Below are 19,365 nucleotides of genomic sequence, written 5' to 3' on the forward strand. Positions count from 1 at the left end.
TGACTTGGGTGTGGAGCTGGATGCAATTAATGTGAAGGAGGGTCACTTATAACTCACCTACAGCCTATAATCTATACAAAGCACGGATGTTTGTTTCACTTTCATCTATGGACTGAAATTTTGGGACTCTGCTTTAGTCTTTTATTCTAAGTCTTTTTCCATTGTAAATTTTTTCAAATATCACTAGCTCTGCATCTATTTTTTATATAAGCATTACTTTTACCGGTCATTGAAATGATATCTTCTGCTAGGCCCTCTTTAACGTAAATATGAAAGTTCTGCAACCCTGAGATTTCCAAGCCCTGCCCCCTGAGCTCATTATGCCGTTTAATTATATACTCCCTAATGTGTCAGAAAGTAGCGATGCCCACCCCACCCCGATCCACCCCCTGCTACATATTGCAAGAATGTAGATCGGAGGTCGCATGGCATAAAATGATAGGCTAAAGGCTGAACCTGCTTTGGAAAGCCCGTTTTATATCTGGATAGCACTTGCAGCTCACTGATTGATTTCACTTGTTACCTTCAGGCACTGTTTAATTTTTTTCGATTGGTCATTAAAAGAATGGTCTTGGAAACCACAAGCGGCTCTTGGCTCTCTCCGGTAATATACGTATATGGTAGACATTTGTTCCAGCTCAGTAGCACTTTATTAGGATAATAAAAATTACAACAGATTTCCATTTTATCCCGGAACGCGGCGCTGAGTGAACTGCGCAGTCAGTGTTAACGTCTCGTGCCTCTTGTTAATTCGTTGTGAAGGAATTTCTTTCCTAACATACTGTACTATAGAAGCTCTTGCATAAAAGATGTATAGTTTCCGATGTTGCATCTTGTTTGAGCTCGCTCGCGGCTCTGCTGAGGGCGCCATGGCAGGAGAGCTAGTTAAATAGATTTTTTTGTTTCTGCCAGGCTTGTATAATTCTCTTATTGTACACACTACCCTGGTGGTATCGTAAGGCCCATTGTCCAGAAAATCATGCAACTCCTACACCTGCACATTACGTTGGCCAGCATGCCGCCTGCAGTGGTTTTAATCTTCCTGGGTGATGGACACATCTTACAATCTGACGATACAATCTTTGTACAATCAACTTTAGAAAAAAAAAATCACGTGATATGAGGACCTACCGAATATATGCAGTCAGTTTATATCCAATCAAGCAGGCCCTTGCACTGCATAGTTGGTAGATCTAAGGCCTCATTCACACTTCAGCATTTTTCTGCTCATTTTCCTACACCTGACTATGTAGAATCCTATTCTTTCTAATTTTCCTGTTTACACCTTTGTGCTCAGTCACTCAACACCCTCAAGAAACCACACAAGCTTTTGGCGTATTCAGGCATTTTTGATCTCATAGACTTCAATAGGAATGCGTTCTCACACATGAAGAATTCATTTCCCCCAATAGATCTGCTTTAGTTCTCTTGTCCAACTCAGGAAAAAAAAAATCTCCTGAAGCTTGATACACATGAAAAACACCTGAAAAAAGGCTAAAAATTCACCAGGAATACGCTCTGTGCAGGTGTGAATGTAGGCTTAATTCTGATCCTTGAGCCTGGGTTCACACTATAGTGATGCGGGAACCAGCGTCAGTTCCCGCATCGCATCTCTCCCGCATGCAGTTCGCACTGCCCTCTGCAAACCACTGCAGGTGTCAATACAATTTTTATGACACCCCCAGGTAGTTTCACAGATCACAGTGCGAACTTTGGATTCGGACAGGAATCGGATTGCGTGGGTGTGAACACCCATGCGATCCGATTCCAGTACAGGGGGGGGGGGGGTCCCTGAACCTTTTTTTAATGGGAATTCAGTGATACATTTATATGGCTGAACTTGCATTGCACAGACATAGCGTGTGATCAGCACAGCAGTGCAGGTGCAAATCGCATGCGATGTCTCTGTTCGCAATAGTGTGAACCCAGGCTGAATGACTGCACATTCTATTACAACTGTATAACCTGTATCTTTCTACCTTGAAAATAAATGGCAAACTTAAGAGGTTTCATTTGTGCAGCACTCTTTCCAAATTTTTGCTGGGCGAAAGTTAGAAGGTGTTTTTCTTCTGTGTAAATAAGTCCACATTCATGTTAAACGCTGTCCCTGGACGCAGCAAGACTCTGTGCTATGGGTGCATCCAAATTGGTCGAGCAGCTGTGGCCAGAACTCTGCAGGGTGCATTCGGGGTCAGTTGGAGTTTTGTTTTCATGTAACCACTTGGATGAGTACAAAATCGCACAGCTGCTGCTGGTCGCATGCGATTTGAGCAGGCAGTGTTTACAACCGCCGGTAAGAATTTACTGTGCACCTTTACAGCAGGACAAAAGTACATTAAAATGATTTTCCTTCAAATCCTTTGCTGCACTCGTGCTGCAGTTTGAAAAGCTCTGCATGCTGCATCTTTGGTGCACTTTCCAAAAGCGGACCAAAAAATACACCATCCATTGAAGCCTAATAGGAACCGCCACAAAAATGTTTCAAAAACGCACCTATGGTACATTTTTAGCTGCATTTTTTGCTGGTTGTTAGGGAGCTGGCACCCGCCGGCATCCTTAACAACCAACGAGTAGCTGATTGTTAAGGAGCCAGCACATGCTGACTTCCTTAGCAATCAGCAGATACAGTGCCTTGCGAAAGTATTCGGCCCCCTTGAACTTTTCAACCTTTTGCCACATTTCAGGCTTCAAAAATAAAGATATAACATTTTTATTTTTTGTGAAGAATCACCAACAAGTGGGACACAATTGTGAAGTGGAATGAAATCTATTGGATAATTTAAACTTTTTTAGCAAATAAAAAACTGAAAAGTGGTGCGTGTAAAATTATTCGGCCTCTTTACTTTCAGTGCAGCAAACTCACTCCAGAAGTTCAGCGAGGATCTCTGAATGATCCAATGTTGTCCTAAATGACTGATGGTGATAAATAGAATCCACCTGTGTGTAATCAAGTCTCTGTATAAATGCACCTGCTCTGTGATAGTCTCAGGGTTCTGTTGAAAGCGCAGAGAGCATCATGAAGACCAAGGAACACACCAGGCAGGTCCGTAATACTGTTGTGGAGAAGTTTAAAGCCGGATTTGGATACAAAAAGATTTCCCAAGCTTTAAACATCCCAAGGAGCACTGTGCAAGCGATCATTTTAAAATGGAAAGAGTATCAGACCACTGCAAATCTACCAAGACCTGGCCGTCCCTCTAAACTTTCAGCTCAGACAAGGAGAAGACTGATCAGAGATGCAGCCAAGAGGCCCATGATCACTCTGGATGAACTGCAGAGAACTACAGCTGAGGTGGGAGAGTCTGTCCATAGGACAACAATCAGTTGTACACTGCACAAATCTGCCCTTTATGGAAGAGTGGCAAGAAGAAAGCCATTTCTCAAAGATATCCATAAAAAGTCTCGTCTAAAGTTTGCCACAAGCCACCTGGGAGACACACCAAACATGTGGAAGAAGGTGCTCTGGTCAGATGAAACCAAAATCCAACTTTTTGCCCACAATGCAAAACGATATGTTTGGCGTAAAAGCAACACAGCTCATCACCCTCAACACACCATCCCCGCTGTCACACATGGTGGTGGCAGCATCATGGTTTGGGCCTGCTTTTCTTCAGCAGGGACAGGGAAGATGGTTAAAATTGAGGGGAAGATGGATGCAGCCAAATACAGGACCATTCTGGATGAAATCTGTTGGAGTCTGCAAAAGACCTGAAACTGAGACGGAGATTTATCTTCCAACAAGACAATGATCCCAAACATACAGCAAAATCTACAAAGGAATGGTTCACAAATAAACGTATCCAGGTGTTAGAATGGCCAAGTCAAAGTCCAGACTTGAATCCAATCGAGAATCTGTGGAAAGAGCTGAAAACTGCTGTTCACAAACGCTCTCCATCCAACCTCACTGAGCTCCAGCTGTTTTGCAAGGAAGAATGGGCAAGAATTTCAGTCTCTCGATGTGCAAAACTGATAGAGACATACCCCAAGCGACTTGCAGCTGTAATCGCAGCAAAAGGTGGCTCTACAAAGTATTAACGCAAGGGGGCCAAATAATTTTGCACGCCCCACTTTTAATTTTTTTTATTAGTTAAAAAAGATTCAAAAATCCAATAGATTTCATTCCACTTCACAATTGTGTCCCACTTGTTGGTGATTCTTCACAAAAAATAAAAATGTAATATCTTTATTTTTGAAGCCTGAAATGTGGCAAAAGGTTGAAAAGTTCAAGGGGGCTGAATACTTTCGCAAGGCACTGTAGATAAAAAAAAAAAAATGCACTCTCCCCTGTCCCCTGCCAGGGTAGCATGGGCACAATCTGTTCATCCAGCTCCTCTGGTCCTTCCTCTCCTCTCCTCACAGCTGTTTCTCCAGGCTGACCCATCTGCCCTCTTCCTCCCCTCCGGTGGTATCATCGCTCATACTGACCACTGAGGCCTTATCATTGGTTAAGGACACCCGCCGGTGTCCTTAAAAACCACTGAATAGCTGGTTGTTAAGGGGCCAACACCCGACAGCGTCCTTAACAACCAGCTAGTCACGCAGATGGGCTGTAATGCAACACATGTAAAACGCAATATGCATTTTTAAAGTGCTGCAGTGTGAAATTATATGCACCGCAGTGTGAAAGCATCCTAAGGCTATGTTTCCACTATTGTGTCCCCAAAGTTGTGCAATTTTGCCGTGATTTTTTACTGCAATTTTTTTTGCCGCGACTTGGAAGCAATGCCTGTGTATTCTTGAGGTCTATGGACCTCAAGTCGCATCAAAGTGGGACCAAAGTAGTGCAGGGACTAATTTGAAGTCGCTGCATATTGAAGTCGCACAGATCTGAACGGTACTCATTGGAAATCAATGGGAACGACAGGAGGTCGGCGCATCGCTGCACTAATCACAGGCAGTGAGACATTCCCCCGATGCGCGGCTGCAGAGATCGGGCAATGTCTCACTGCCTGTGATTAGCGCAGCGCTGAGCCGACCTCCTGGCGGGCTCTGCACTTGAAGTATGCAAACACGCCGGAGCTCATCCCTACTGCAGACCTATTTTACGACCTGATTAAAGCTCAGCTCCAGCCAAAACTTTTGTTTGTGATAGACCATGTTAAAGTAAATGTTTATTTTGCTGTCTGTGACCCCCTTCAGGAAGATTGTACCTCATTTCCTTTCCCTGTGTCAGCTGGCCTAGAAATTAGGAAATTAGTAGTTTTAGGGACAAGATGATCCAATCATTAAAAATAACCCGACAGAGGTTCTAATCCTTTATCATTGTTCTGAAAATGTGTTTTATTGCAGCTTGTGTGTCTAATGGAGCGATTGCCCGTCACTTCCTGTTCATACCAGAATTGAGAGGAAATCTCCCCCAGAGGAACAAGTACCAAAGGGTTCATCCCACCCCCACTGTGTTTTGGCAGGAGTTAGGCTCCAAACAACCTTTTTTTTTTGTGAATAATCTGGATTATTAAAGGTTTACACCAGCCATATGGGACAGAATTTCCAGCACCTAGACCAGACTTTCTCAACCTCATCAACACAGAAGAACCCTTGAAATAATTCTCTGGTGTCGGGGAACCCCTTCTAAAAATTAGAAATCTACAATTCATGATACATTAGTGGGATGGTCAGTGGGAAGAACGGTCCTTCCACTTGTCATTGGGAAGAATTACCTCCTTACAGATCGCTAGAAAGATCAATGGTGTGAGTGGGAACTTATCCGAGAGGCAGAAATTGCCCAATGCTGAAGGAACCCCTACAACCTCTGGAGGAACCCCTACAACCTCTGGAGGAACCCCTACAACCTCTGGAGGAACCCTGGGGTTCCACAGAACTCTGATAAAAGCGGAGTAATAAAAACTGAAAGAATGTGTCCTAAACTTCTATGTCCATCATGTCATTGCAGGACAAACCTGAGCTGTTTTTTTTGGTTTTGTTTTAAATAAGTGGAACAAACACTATAAAAGAAATACTTTGTGACAAAGCATTAGCCCGCTTCACACCTATGCACACATGTAAGGCACATTGTACATGTGTTGTGGGGTGTGGGGCCCATACACGTATGCACACAGTACCTCTGCGCTGTGAATGTAGTGTGTTGGGGATAATAGAGTGTGTGTGTGTGTGTGTGTGTGTGTGTGTGTGTGTGTGTGTGTTTTTTTATGCTTGGACATTTTTTTCTGAGATCCCATTGGAAGTGAAAGGCACAGGTACCATTATATGTGTTAAAGCTTCAGGCAAAGAATATGCATCAATGCAGGGTTGCCAACCTCACGCAGCATTTTTTGCTGACTAAACATGGAAAATTTACTGACGGAGCACAATTTTTACTGGCAACCTGAGAAATTGCAGAACTCCTATTGAAAGCTAAAACAGTAAATATTTAAACAGTATGAACATGATAAGGAAACACTGACGATACCTAATAACAAAGTCATTTGCTTGATTTACACTTAAAAAGTCAACAGAGCATGAAATTATCAGCCCCTGATATTTACTGGCAGATATTGATTTTTACAAATTGTTATTAAATTTACTGGTGGTTGGCAACCCTGCATCAATGTAACAGGGCCTCACTAGTAATTGGTTCTGGGTGCTGCTAGCTGTCAAGACACATTAAGCCGTTTTCACAGAAACGTTTGTTTTAGTGACTGTGCCGTAGGATTTTTGGGTAGGTCAGATACTGTAACGGGCTGCTTAGTTGTGCCTGGTTGTCCAAAATGTTTCTGACTGGTAATTTTTTGCTTAGGTTTGGAGGATCTGGTATTGGCGGAGATAAGTTCCCCGAGTCGGGCGCAAACGGGTGACAGCAGCAGCGTCTCGTCCTTCAGCTACCGGGAGATGATGAAGGAAAACACAGCGCCCAGCAGCAATAAGGTAATCTGCTGACACTCATTTCAAATGTTTTCTGTCACTTTCAAATTTTGTTTCTTCACCGAAATCGCTATTTTTAGAGCTAACGTTTTCTATACCTGCAGTTCATCCGATTCTCCGCTGAGAGTCGGGATTACTGTGTGCAGTACTACTCTAATCTCATTCCCGACAGAACCTTTTGTACCACCTGCCCCACCCTATTAGATTGTAAGCTCTTCTGAGCAGGGCCCTCTTAATCCTCTTGTATTTTATTGTATTGTAACTGTATTGTCTCCTTTTTATATTGTAAAGCGCTGCGTAAATTGCTGGCGCTATATAAATCCTGAATAATAATAAAAGAAATGAGCGGAGACAGGTGTCGGTCTTTACTGACAGCAGCTCTAAAGTGTCACAGCTGATAGATGAATAAAAGATTTCAGAAATGACAGGTTCTCTTGAAGGTACCCATACAAGGAAATAAAGTTTTATATTAAGATTTTTTGTATTTCTTTTTATTTGTATGTATTACTTTCCCATTTGTTTTTATGATGATGTTGCATATACTAGTTCTCTGCGCTGAGTAGTTTTTTTTTCCTGGTAGCTTTATAGATTTAAGGGCCTGCACATATCCTAGCCAAAAACGGTATGTTTTCTAAGGGATTATTAAACGGGACATCATACAACTCAAAGACAGATTAAAAACTGCCAATAATCCTGTCCTATGCTTTATAGTCTATCTTTGCAATAAAAATCACTTGGCTGTGCCCAGCCTAAACCAGCTTTGGCTACTCCTGTACCCTCCTCCCAGCAGTGACTTGTCAGCTTTTCAGCATTCTGATATTTAAAGCAAACGCAGAGCAGGTAGTCTGAGAAGGAGGGAACAGGGGGAGCTGCGCTGCTGAGAAAGCCGACTTGAACAATTTAAAGCGGAGCCCCACCCAAAAGGGAAAACCTACGCTTGTTCACACCCTCCTCCACTGCCCATTTGACACTTTTATGGGGGGGAGCAGGTACCTGGTTTAGACAGGTACCTGCTTCCACTTCAGGTAAGATCGCTGCGGCAATCTCCAAACATTACGTTCCCTCCTCTTTCCCCCCTACTGCCTTCTGGGACACACACAGGTCTCAGAAGATGCCGGGACCATTCAAAGAGCACAGTGCGACCCGTGCATGTGCGGTAGGAAACTGGCTGTAAAGCCAGAAGGCTTCTCTGACAGTTTTCCTTACTTATAATGCCGGCGCCTGCACCTGAAGCTGATTGACGAATCGGCTCTGGGTGCTGACATTGCAGGATCCCTGGACATCTAAGTGTCCTTATCTTAAAGTATATCAGTATTTGCAGCTACTGACTTTTATTATTTCCAGACTGGAGCTCCTCTTATTTGCTTTACTGTGAATTTGAGGATGAATTACTCTACAGTGCCTTGTTCTAAAGATCATTTTCTGTATGTAATTGGAGATCCATAGCCTGGCCAATGCTGCAGAATGAGAGAGGGAGCTTGCATGGTTGCTTTGGATATGGGATCCTTTTATCAGTAGTATAGACTTGCTTTGTGATGTCTCTTCTAGTCTAACAGTGGAAGTCCACAGTCCCAGCCTCAAAGACCGGCTGAGCTGTCAGATGAAGAAGTTTCTGACCTTTTCCAGAGATTAGCCGAAATTCAACAAGAGAAGTGGATGCTGGAAGAAAAGGTAAATCTAGTCACTAAATGTTTTATTACCCATTCGTTTATATGGTTTATATTTCCTATTACTTTGAACTGATGGGCTCCAATAAGACTGGTGTGAACATCAGTCCTTTTTATTTATGGTTCTGCTCATTAGGATCTGTGTTGTCAAAGGGTCAGTCCACCCAAAGCTGACATTTCTGATTTTTGTAGATGCTGAATAGGTAACACTGCAAATTGTTTATGTCTCTCTGGGGCTTAAGTGGTTTGATTTTGTGCTTGAGTTGCCTGATCTGCATTATTGTGGAGTGGGGGCCACTCTTGCTGTTGTAGGATAGAGAACGAAGGCGGTAATTGTGATGGGGAGGATTTTCCACTGGAGTCTCCATGAGATGTGAGAAGTCCAGTCCACTCCAATTCAACCCTTCAGATTGACTCGTTGTGAATGAGAAACCTTTCTTTGCCCTGTTCACTTCTTTTTAAATGGCATGACCTGTTCAGGCACACCTGAAATATTGATGAATAAGCAGCTTATCTTCTAATATAAGGAAAAGGAGAGCAAGGTTGAGTGATGCAAGCTCCCCCGTCTTCATTCACCCCTGGCTCAATCTCTGATAGTCTCGTATTTTAGACAAGCAGCGGGTGGTGGGGATTAGTGGGCATGCTCGGTGCTCGGCATGTTTCAGGAGTCAGGATGAAGAATAGTAACTGAAGGCTACTATTACTACTGAAGGATTCTATTATATATTGCTGAATTTGTTTTGCTTGTTGATAATCAACCCATTAACATCACATTGATTTTAGTATGCCACCAATTAGGTGACTGCAAACAAGCAGTTAATCTTACACCCCATACACACTATTAGATTTTCTGCAGATTTGTCTTCAGATTTAACAAAACCATATAAAATGAGGTCAAACCTTAAGAGTTTCAATTTGTATACAATCAGGCCGGCCCTTGCAATTTTATGGTTCTGGTAAATCTGAAGACAACAATTTTCACAAAATCTAATAGTGTGCATGGGGCCTAATGCTAAGGCTGATTGCATACAAATTGAAACTCTTAGGCCGCGTACACACGCGGGGACTGTTCGCTGAAACTTTGTTCGTCAAACAGTTGCCGCAACAGTCCGCTCAAAATTTGCATGAGCGGACTTGCCCACACACGAGCGGACTGTTTCAGCGAACTGTTTGCCAAACAGTTCGCTCAACTTTTGAAATGAACGGACTCGCCCACGTAAGGCGGAGGCAAGTCCGCCCATTTCGAGCGCGTGTACAGGTAGGCGGGGCCCGCGAAGGAGACGTTGCGGGCACCGCCGCCTGGAATGGACTTAAAGGGACACCCAACGCCGAAAAAAATCGGCGTGGGGGTTCCCCCAAAGTCCACAACAGACCCTTGTCCGAGCACGCTACCCGGCCGGCCAGGAAAGGGGGGGCGAGCGAGCGCGCCCCCCCCTCCTGAGCCGTACCAGGCCGCGTGCCCTCAACATGGGGGGTGCCTTGGGGAAGGGGGGGCCGCGCGGCCCCCCCACCCCAAAGCACCTTGTCCCCATGTTGATGAGGACAAGGGCCTCTTCCCGACAACCCTGGCCGTTGGTTGTCGGGGTCTGCGGGCGGGGGGCTTATCGGAATCCGGGAGCCCCCTTTAAGAAGGGGGCCCCCGGATACCGGCCCCCCACCCTATGTGAATGAGTATGGGGTACAATGTACCCCTACCCATTCACCTGTAAAATAAAAGTACCCAAAAAAAAAACACAACACACGAGAAAAAATGTTTTATTGCACAGCTCCGGGGGTCTTCCGTCTTCGGGGGTCTTCTCGCAGGACTCCTCCGCTATCTTCTTGTAGCTCTTTTACTAGCGGAGGAGTCCGGTCTTCTGTCGCCGCCGCCTTCCGTTCTTCTGCCGGGCCACCGCGCCTTCTTATAGCTCTTTTGCAGGCGGTGGCCCGGTCTTCTGTCGCCGCTGTCGCCGTCGCCGCCTTCCGTTCTTCTTCTTCTTGTTCTTCTTCTTCTTCTCCAGGAGATGTTGACATGACGCTCTCTCCGGCCGGAATGCCAGAGCCGCCCTGCGCTGCCACTTATATAGTGCCAATGGGGCGGTGTCACATGGTATATGTCACATGGGTTGGTCACATGGGTTGATGTCACATGGTGACCCCGCCCCCTTACGATGTCATAGTCCCCATGTGACATCAACCCATGTGACCAACCCATGTGACATATACCATGTGACACCGCCCCATTGGCACTATATAAGTGGCAGCGCAGGGCGGCTCTGGCATTCCGGCCGGAGAGAGCGTCGTGTCAACATCTCCTGGAGAAGAAGAAGAAGAACAAGAAGAAGAACAAGAACGGAAGGCGGCGACGGCGACAGCGGCGACAGAAGACCGGGCCACCGCCTGCAAAAGAGCTATAAGAAGGCGCGGTGGCCCGGCAGAAGAACGGAAGGCGGCGGCGACAGAAGACCGGGCCACCGCCTGCAAAAGAGCTACAAGAAGGCGCGGTGGCCCGGCAGAAGAACCGAAGAGGGGGACAAGACCCCTGAAGTCGGGAGAAGAGGCCGGCGGCGGGGAGGAAGAAAGCCGGACTCCTCCGCTAGTAAAAGAGCTACAAGAAGATAGCGGAGGAGTCCGGCGAGAAGACCCCCGAAGACGGAAGACCCCCGGAGCTGTGCAATAAAACATTTTTTCTCGTGTGTTGTGTTTTTTTTTGGGTACTTTTATTTTACAGGTGAATGGGTAGGGGTACATTGTACCCCATACTCATTCACATAGGGTGGGGGGCCGGTATCCGGGGGCCCCCTTCTTAAAGGGGGCTCCCGGATTCCGATAAGCCCCCCGCCCGCAGACCCGGACAACCAACGGCCAGGGTTGTCGGGAAGAGGCCCTTGTCCTCATCAACATGGGGACAAGGTGCTTTGGGGTGGGGGGGGCCGCGGGGCCCCCCCTTCCCCAAGGCACCCCCCATGTTGAGGGCACGCGGCCTGGTACGGCTCAGGAGGGGGGGCGCGCTCGCTCGCCCCCCTTTCCTGGCCGGCCGGGTAGCGTGCTCGGACAAGGGTCTGTTGTGGACTTTGGGGGGACCCCCACGCCGATTTTTTTCGGCGTTGGGGTTCCCCTTTAAGTCCATTCCAGGCGGCGGAGCCCGCGACGTCTCCGTCGCGGGCCCCGCCTACCTTCACACGCGCTCGGAATGAGCAGACTTTCCTCCGAGCGGGAACAGTTTGCTCATTTCGAAAGTAGCCTACACACGGGCGGACTGTTCGCTCAAACCAAGTTTCAGCGGACAGTTTTTCGGAATTTCCGAAAGACTTTGTCCGTCAAACTGTCCGCTGAAACTGTCCGCTGAAAGCCCACACACGAGCGGACTGTCCGCTGAAACACTGTTCAGCGGACAAAGTTGGGCGAACAGTCCGCCCGTGTGTACGCGGCCTTAAGGTTTGACCTCATATTATATGGTTTTGTTAAATCTGAAGACAAAAATCTGCAGAAAATTTTCTTCAAAGAGGATTAAAGGAAACCTTCTGAAAAATGTTGAGGGTGCCTTGCTGCCCCCTTCTGTAAACATTAATTGCATGGCTGTCCTGCTGGTCTGGTGGCTTTTAAGGTTTCAGACTTGGTCTGTAAATCATGAAATGGTAAAAAAAAAAGGGGTTTCACAATAGGCTCTATCATTTTTTCTCAGATTATTTTGTTCCGTAACCCACGACATTTAGATGTCGCAGTTCAGCACAACATTAAATTCAAAGCTAGACCTAATTATTACAAGTTTTACGACTTTGTAGATTGCTGTTTGTAACGATCTACATTTTCCAATCTGCTTTCAATATTTTGTTAATGTTAATATATTGTTATCAATATTGTATACCTGACAAAATTGAATAAAACGTTATTGGAAAAAAAAAAAAAAAGGATTAACGCTGCGCTAAAAGTAAATTATCATTAAATATGATGAATAGAGCAGCTGGCACTGGAGTCAGGATACAATAGTCTTGGTACTTTTAATTGACTGTGCTTTGTTCAGTGTACTTTGAAACCAACAGGTCAGATCAGTTACTCCCCCTCCTTTTCGCCGCACTTATAGGATGCTTGTTACAAGGGGTGTGGCTAATACATATCTACGCCATTGCAAAATACTTTATGAAATCATAAACAGTGACAGTATAGAGCTATATAGAGATAAAAAGGTGGGATATTTCATTTGGGCTTTAATGGCAATTTGACCTTCCCTACCCACAATCCACAGTGCGAATGTTAAATCCTTCACTTTCTGGTGGTGTGGGATAAAGTTAATTGTTATACGCTAGTTATAGCCATGTGGATGCAGCCAGTTTAATGAAAGCTTTTAATGTGTGCGATGCTTATACATTTTCTTCATATATAAAATATAATTATCTGCATTGTCTGCTCACCGCAGAGTCCATTCTTTCCATACTTCACTTTAATCTGACCAGCACTGACAATGGTTTTAATTTAATGCCTGTCTCATAGGTTAAGCACTTAGAAGTGAGCAGCGCCTCTATGGCAGAGGACCTATGCAGGAAAAGTGAGATTATCGAGACCTACGTCATGGACAGCAGGATAGGTGAGTGATGCACCACACTCTGTGACCTCTTCATCTTTGCCATGGTTGAGATAACGGTAGGTGTCAGTTGTGGAACTACAAGTCCCAGCAATTCGGATAGCTTTAAGGCCCATTGTGTCTTATTTGATCTGCGGGTCATAGGAGTTTTAGGTTTATAGTATTCGGAAACCACAAGCCCTGGACACTTTGGAGATTGTTTACTAACACTGAAGTGTGCAAAATCCGGGGGGAACTCTGCATAGAAACCAATCAGCTTCCAGGTTTTATTGCCAAAGCATAATTAATCAAGTTCATTATTTTATTTGTATTTATTTTTTATAGAATGTGAGCTATAGCTGTAACTGCATTGAAAGTTAGGTCCATTTTTTATCCATTCAGACAGGTGAAAAATGTACATCAATGCATCTCTGTGGAAAAACAGATGTAAATGGGTGATCATCCATTTACATCAGTTTACATCCATGTACATCATCCATTTTTTGAAACTGGTCAAGGGCCTTTTGGCACAGGCTTTCCAATCGGGTCCGCCTGTCAGTTTTTCATGCGGACCTGATCAGACGCTCCATTCAGCCTTATGGAGCGGTGGATGTCAGCGGTGACATGTCCGCTGGCATTCGCTGTTATCCGATCCTGTCCATGAAATCTAGACGGATGGAAATCCTATTTTCCATCCTTCTGGAGAATAGGATCGGATGAAACCAGACAAAAGGTCAGTTTTCATCCGATCTTCATAGAGGACAGTGGGGCTTTAACAGGTCTATCTCCGCACAGTGAGCGGCGATGGACCTGTCATCCGTCTGCCAGCGGATCAATCCCTGCTGAGCAAAGCGGAGTCCGTACACGGATAGGCCCGTGTGAAAGCGGCCCATTGAAGTTTTCATCAGTTTAGGCCCCTTTCACACATGTGGACCGTTCGTTTCAGTCACATCAAAACGAATGAAGTGTTCATCAGTTTTTCATCTGTGCTCATCAGTTTTTCATTTGTTTTGTTTTTTTAGTTTTTTTTACATCCACTACCAATGCAAAAACGGATGAAAAACTGACCATTTGTCAGTTTACATCCATTCTTCGTCCGACCCATTTTTTAAGTGAAAGAAAAATAGAGATTGAACTAATGAAGGCCTCTTTCACATGGCCAATCCGGCCATGTGAAGCGTCGGATGTCAGCAGTGACATGTCTGCTGACATCCGACCCGCTCCCGACGTCACCCGATCTCCCATAGGGGAGAGCAGTGCTGTGACCGGTCTGTCCCTGCGCAGTGTGCAGAGACGGACCCGTCATCTTCCTGCTCAGCGGAGATCACTCCGGCGATCCCCCGCTGAGCAAGCGGATATCCATGGGGCGGATCATCACTGATCCTCCCCGTGTGAAAGAGGCCGAATTTTTTTTTTTTTTTAATCAGGGCCTAACATTACTGGGGTAGATGTCTTCTGTGTGTACTGGCTAGAGTGTTGTCAGTCAAGATTAGGCCCAAAAACTAGTGGAACATTTATTTGTTGTTCAAAGTGGTAAATTCAAGAAGACAACTCTGACATTTCATCAATTTCTAAGTGTTTTCTGGAAATTATTCTCAAGATTTGGGTAAAAAAAAAAAGATACTGAGGTAGGCCTATTTTTGCTTTGACCACAGTAATCCTATTCAGATCAAGCATCTCCTGTTATAACTGGGACTCCATTAGTTTATTACTAGCTGTTAAGTACACAATTTATTCCAGTATTGTTAACAATAATGGTTCATTGTTGGTGTGTTATTATTGAGTTGATGACGATTAAGGATAATTGGGCACTAGTAAACGAAAAAAAAAATGTAGGCCAGCCCAGGATAACCATTCCTACTTCTAGCATGCCTACGTGTTTTGCAGAGAGATGCGTCTAGACAGGTAAGAGACTTTTTTTTGTTGTCTATTGAGACACAGGAAGTCTTTCACCTTATGTTTTTTTCTGCTGCCTTCAGGACATTTGGACAATGGTAAATAAAATGTCATATAGCACCCCACTTCTGCTTTTAATTAATGAGTTATATAGAACATCAATCCATTCCTGCTGCCCAACTACAGTGACTTTGGAGCACTCCAGCCATTCATCCTTCATCTGCTACCAGCAGCTATCTGGTTTTCTTTTCCAATATTTTTTATTCAATATTTCAAAGGAAACGCTTATCTGGTTTTGTACCCGAGGCCTTGCTTCTATCCTTGATCCTTGCTGCGACTCAGTGGCAGCGGGAGCTGTCAGGTAGGCTGTACAGGGCCCGTTTATTTCTTATGGCAGCCCTTCTACTGATGGTGTTTGACATCTACAGCCTGAATCTCTGTAGCCATATGCCACTAGAGTCTACGCCATCATCGGTGTCCTCTTTAGCTCCGTTCAGTGTGTCTCCTTGCGTTCTGCTGAGGTTTTTACCTCCGGTAATACAGGACTTTGTCTCTCAAATCATTCAGTTATTTGCTGATTCTGCTTTCTGAAGGCACAGATCTACTCCTACGCTGCCTTCCCCAAATCCTGTATCTGATTTACACAAGGTCATGGTGGTTTTTGAGCCAACAGCCTTCAGAGTTTAATTCTGAGTTTCTCCAGTCTTCAAGTGATGAGCTTACCCCCAAGGAGTCACCATCTACTGCTTTTGCTCTTACCAGAGACAGTTTTCGTTCTTATCGATGTCCCGCACACCTCGCTGACACTAGGGAATCGGCCTGTTGCTTCTACAAGTGCTGTTTCCATTAACTAATTAAGAGATAGTTGATATAGTTAAAACAGAACCTCATCTGTAAGATATCTTACACCAAAAATAAGGCTGGGGCATACCGGATTTTTTGTGGTGCAACACAAACAATTTACCAAATTATTTTTTTTAAATCATCACTTGACCTAACAAAAAAACATGGTTCATAATAATTTAGGTTAAATTAAACTGTATCTGGAAAAAAAAACAAAGGAGGATCTCGTGGAGGGTTTGCTTCTTCAGAAGAGGGAACAGAGGAGGCAACAGTTGGTAAATTAATTCAGATGTGTTCAGCACTGAGGGGACACCACCACCAGACAAGGCATAATGGCTTGTCCATCCACCCTGGGGGTGAGTATGGAGGGGCACAAGACAGAAGAAAAGCTGCTACACAGGGACCGCTACTTGCCGTTGGCTTGAACATTAACAGAAATAATAAGGTGCAAACCAAATATATATATATATATATATATATATATATATATCACCGACTCCAGTATGTCAGTAATGCACTGGCTCTGTCTGTGTCCTATTCCGCTATAATACTGTATTATGGCTGGTTACGACACAAACAGGATCTTATGAGCCATGAATGTTCGAACCTATTGCAAGTAACCTATTTACTATCCTGCTTTACATCTGCTGGCTAGAACAGCTTGCTGGTGAAGCCTAGGTTTTGAGAGATGAGGCACCGTTGAATTTGTAATTCCTCTAATGTTAAAAGCTAGGAAGTTACTGGTATTTCCTGTAAGATCTATTATCGCATGTGGAAGGCGTTCTGTATTGCGAATCTCAGGGCTTCCATCCTGGGATTTTCTCAGTGAAGTAAATCCTCACCAACCTACCGCTGAGTGGGGGTCTGCCCTTTTTGTTATGTTTTTAGAGACTGTTGGCCTCTCACTTGATTAGGACCCTTGTACAGAGAGTCAACCATGTAGCTCTCCCTGTTTGCTCCCCTGTGACTTTGTGGTATCTGAATCTGGTTCTCTTTGTGCTTAAGAAAGTAGTGTTTGAACCCATAGAGACACTCCTCTTTCCACTTTCACCCCCAAGGTGGCCTTCCTTGTAGCGATCAACTCTACAAGGTGAGTGTCTGAACTGGCAGCATTATCCTGAAAGGAGCCCTTTCAGGTTTTGCATTTGGACAAGGTGGTGTTGACGCCCAGAACTTCCTACTTCCATAAGGTACTTTCTGCCTTTCCTCTCAACCAGGATTTTTTTTCTGTCCTGCTGTAGTTCGCCAAAAAGAAAGTTCTCTCTGAATTTGTCTTGGGCTGCAAGATTTCATCTCCAGTTACTGCCTCCTATAGAAAAATGGATTACTTTGTTGTAACCCCAGATGGATCCCATAAGAGTGCTTTTGGCTTCTCATTCCACCATCTATAGGTGGGCCAGGCAGACAATTATCTATGCTTATGGTCTCGAGGATCTGTTTCCACCCTTTTCTGTCAAGGCACACTAGTCTACCAGATTTGTGAGTGCTTCTCTGGCTTTTCTGCACCAACTGTTTCCCACATTTACAAGGCTGCTACATGGTCTTCAGTTCAAATGTTCTCTAATTCCTACCAGGTGGACATTGCAGCCTTATCTGGTGCCAGCATTGGCTCGGTCCTTTGGCGTGGCTCTTTGAGCTGCTGGCAGCCTCCAGTTCTTTTGCTTTTTTGTTTCTTGGGCCTGTTAGCATTTGTTTGCTGTGTAAATAACCCCTCAGCTAAACTGCGTTTGGATGTTGTGCAGGTTAAAGAATATTCCTGATTAGGGATGAGCTCCGGCGTGATCGCACACTCCACGTGTAGAGCCCGTCAGGAAGTCGGCATATCGCTGCGCTAATCACAGGCAGTGAGACATTCCCCGATCTCTGCAGCCGCGCATCGGGGCAATGTCTCACTGCCTGTGATTAGCGCAGCACTATGCAGACTTCCTGGTGGGCTCTGCATGTGGAGTGTGCGAACACGCCGGAGCTCATCCCCATTCCTGATATGTGCCTGCTACTCCATATACTTATATGAAATAGTATCCTGTTCTTCTTGTATTGCTTCCTTTGTGGGAAGTTCATGTTGTTCCTTCCAGTCATTCTGCTTTCCTATTAAAAAATGACCACACTAAGCAGGGGAACAAACCTTGGTTAGTTCTGTAGCCATACTGGGAACTCAGCCTCCTCTCCTCCAATGATCAGACTTGTGCTGAACAACCCCTGCCCCGCAGGGTTTACAATCAATTTGATGAAAAACAAAATGGGATTTTTTTTTTCCTGGACCTGTTGATATTTGCTTGCTGTGCTGACCACCCCTCAGTTGGACTGTTATGCAGGTGAAAAAAATCTCTTAGTGGATGAAAAAGAAACTAGGATTTTTGTACTCAATATAAAATTTCCTTCTTGGAGTCCATTAAGGCAGCGGTCCCCAACATTTTTGGCAATCGGGACCGGTTTTGTGGAAGAAAAATTGCCAGGGGCCGAGGGGGAGGGGGTGGTTGGGTGTAGTAACGGTTGACTGAGGAATTCGGCGGGTGATTTGTCATGGGAATGACTGGTGTTGCACTTCAATCATCCCGACACCATGCTTGATATGGTGTCAGGATGATTGAATCACATTGATATATTACAATGTAGTAATAAAAATAATCAGTGGGAGCCCTGAGCTTGTCGCTTGCCACCCGTAGCCTGCCACCAGATGCAACGTGCCATTTGCCACCCGTAGCCTGCCACCAGATGCAACGTGCCATTTGCCACCCGTAGCCTGCCACCAGATGCAACGTGCCATTTGCCACCCGTAGCCTGCCACCAGATGCAACGTGCCATTTGCCACCCGTAGCCTGCCACCAGATGCAACGTGCCATTTTCCACCCGTAGCCTGCCACCAGGTGCAACGTGCCATTTTCCACCCGTAGCCTGCCACCAGATGCAACGTGCCATTTTCCACCCGTAGTCTGCCACCAGATGGAACATGCCATTTGCCACCCGTAGCCTGCCATCAGATGCAGCGTGTCACTTGCCACCCGTAGCCTGCTATCAGATGCAGCGCGTCACTTGCCATCCGTAGCCTGCCACCAGATACGTGTCACTTGCCACCTGTAGCCTGCCACCAGATACGTGTCACTTGCCACCTGTAGCCTGCCACCAGATACGTGTCACTTGCCACCTGTAGCCTGCCACCAGATACGTGTCACTTGCCACCTGTAGCCTGCCGCCAGATACGTGTCACTTGCCACCTGTAGCCTGCCACCAGATACGTGTCACTTGCCACCTGTAGCCTGCCACCAGATACGTGTCACTTGCCACCTGTAGCCTGCCACCAGATACGTGTCACTTGCCACCTGTAGCCTGCCACCAGATACGTGTCACTTGCCACCTGTAGCCTGCCACCAGATACGTGTCACTTGCCACCTGTAGCCTGCCACCAGATACGTGTCACTTGCCACCTGTAGCCTGCCACCAGATACGTGTCACTTGCCACCTGTAGCCTGCCACCAGATGCAGCGTGTCACTTGCCACCTGTAGCCTGCCACCAGATACGTGTCACTTGCCACCTGTAGCCTGCCACCAGATACGTGT

The 19,365-nt window shown here is 45.5% G+C and overlaps 1 protein-coding gene across 3 annotated transcripts in view; it reads left to right on the plus strand.

Moving 5' to 3' along the window:
- LOC143941212 (GRIP1-associated protein 1-like) overlaps positions 1 to 19,365 on the plus strand; it is a 146,188-nt gene that overhangs the window by 85,006 nt on the left and 41,817 nt on the right. For all 3 annotated transcript variants that reach the window (XM_077463255.1, XM_077463257.1, XM_077463256.1), the window contains 3 exons: positions 6,737 to 6,864; positions 8,410 to 8,532; positions 12,999 to 13,092. In XM_077463255.1, coding sequence (XP_077319381.1) covers positions 6,737 to 6,864; positions 8,410 to 8,532; positions 12,999 to 13,092 — 345 coding nt within the window. The remainder of the gene's footprint in view (positions 1 to 6,736; positions 6,865 to 8,409; positions 8,533 to 12,998; positions 13,093 to 19,365) is intronic.

The sequence above is a fragment of the Lithobates pipiens genome, unplaced genomic scaffold (genome assembly GCF_037356315.1).
Source record: "Lithobates pipiens isolate NorthernLeopardFrog02 unplaced genomic scaffold, aLitPip1_a1.2 Scaffold_3, whole genome shotgun sequence".
In the NCBI taxonomy this organism is placed as follows: Eukaryota; Metazoa; Chordata; class Amphibia; order Anura; family Ranidae; genus Lithobates; species Lithobates pipiens.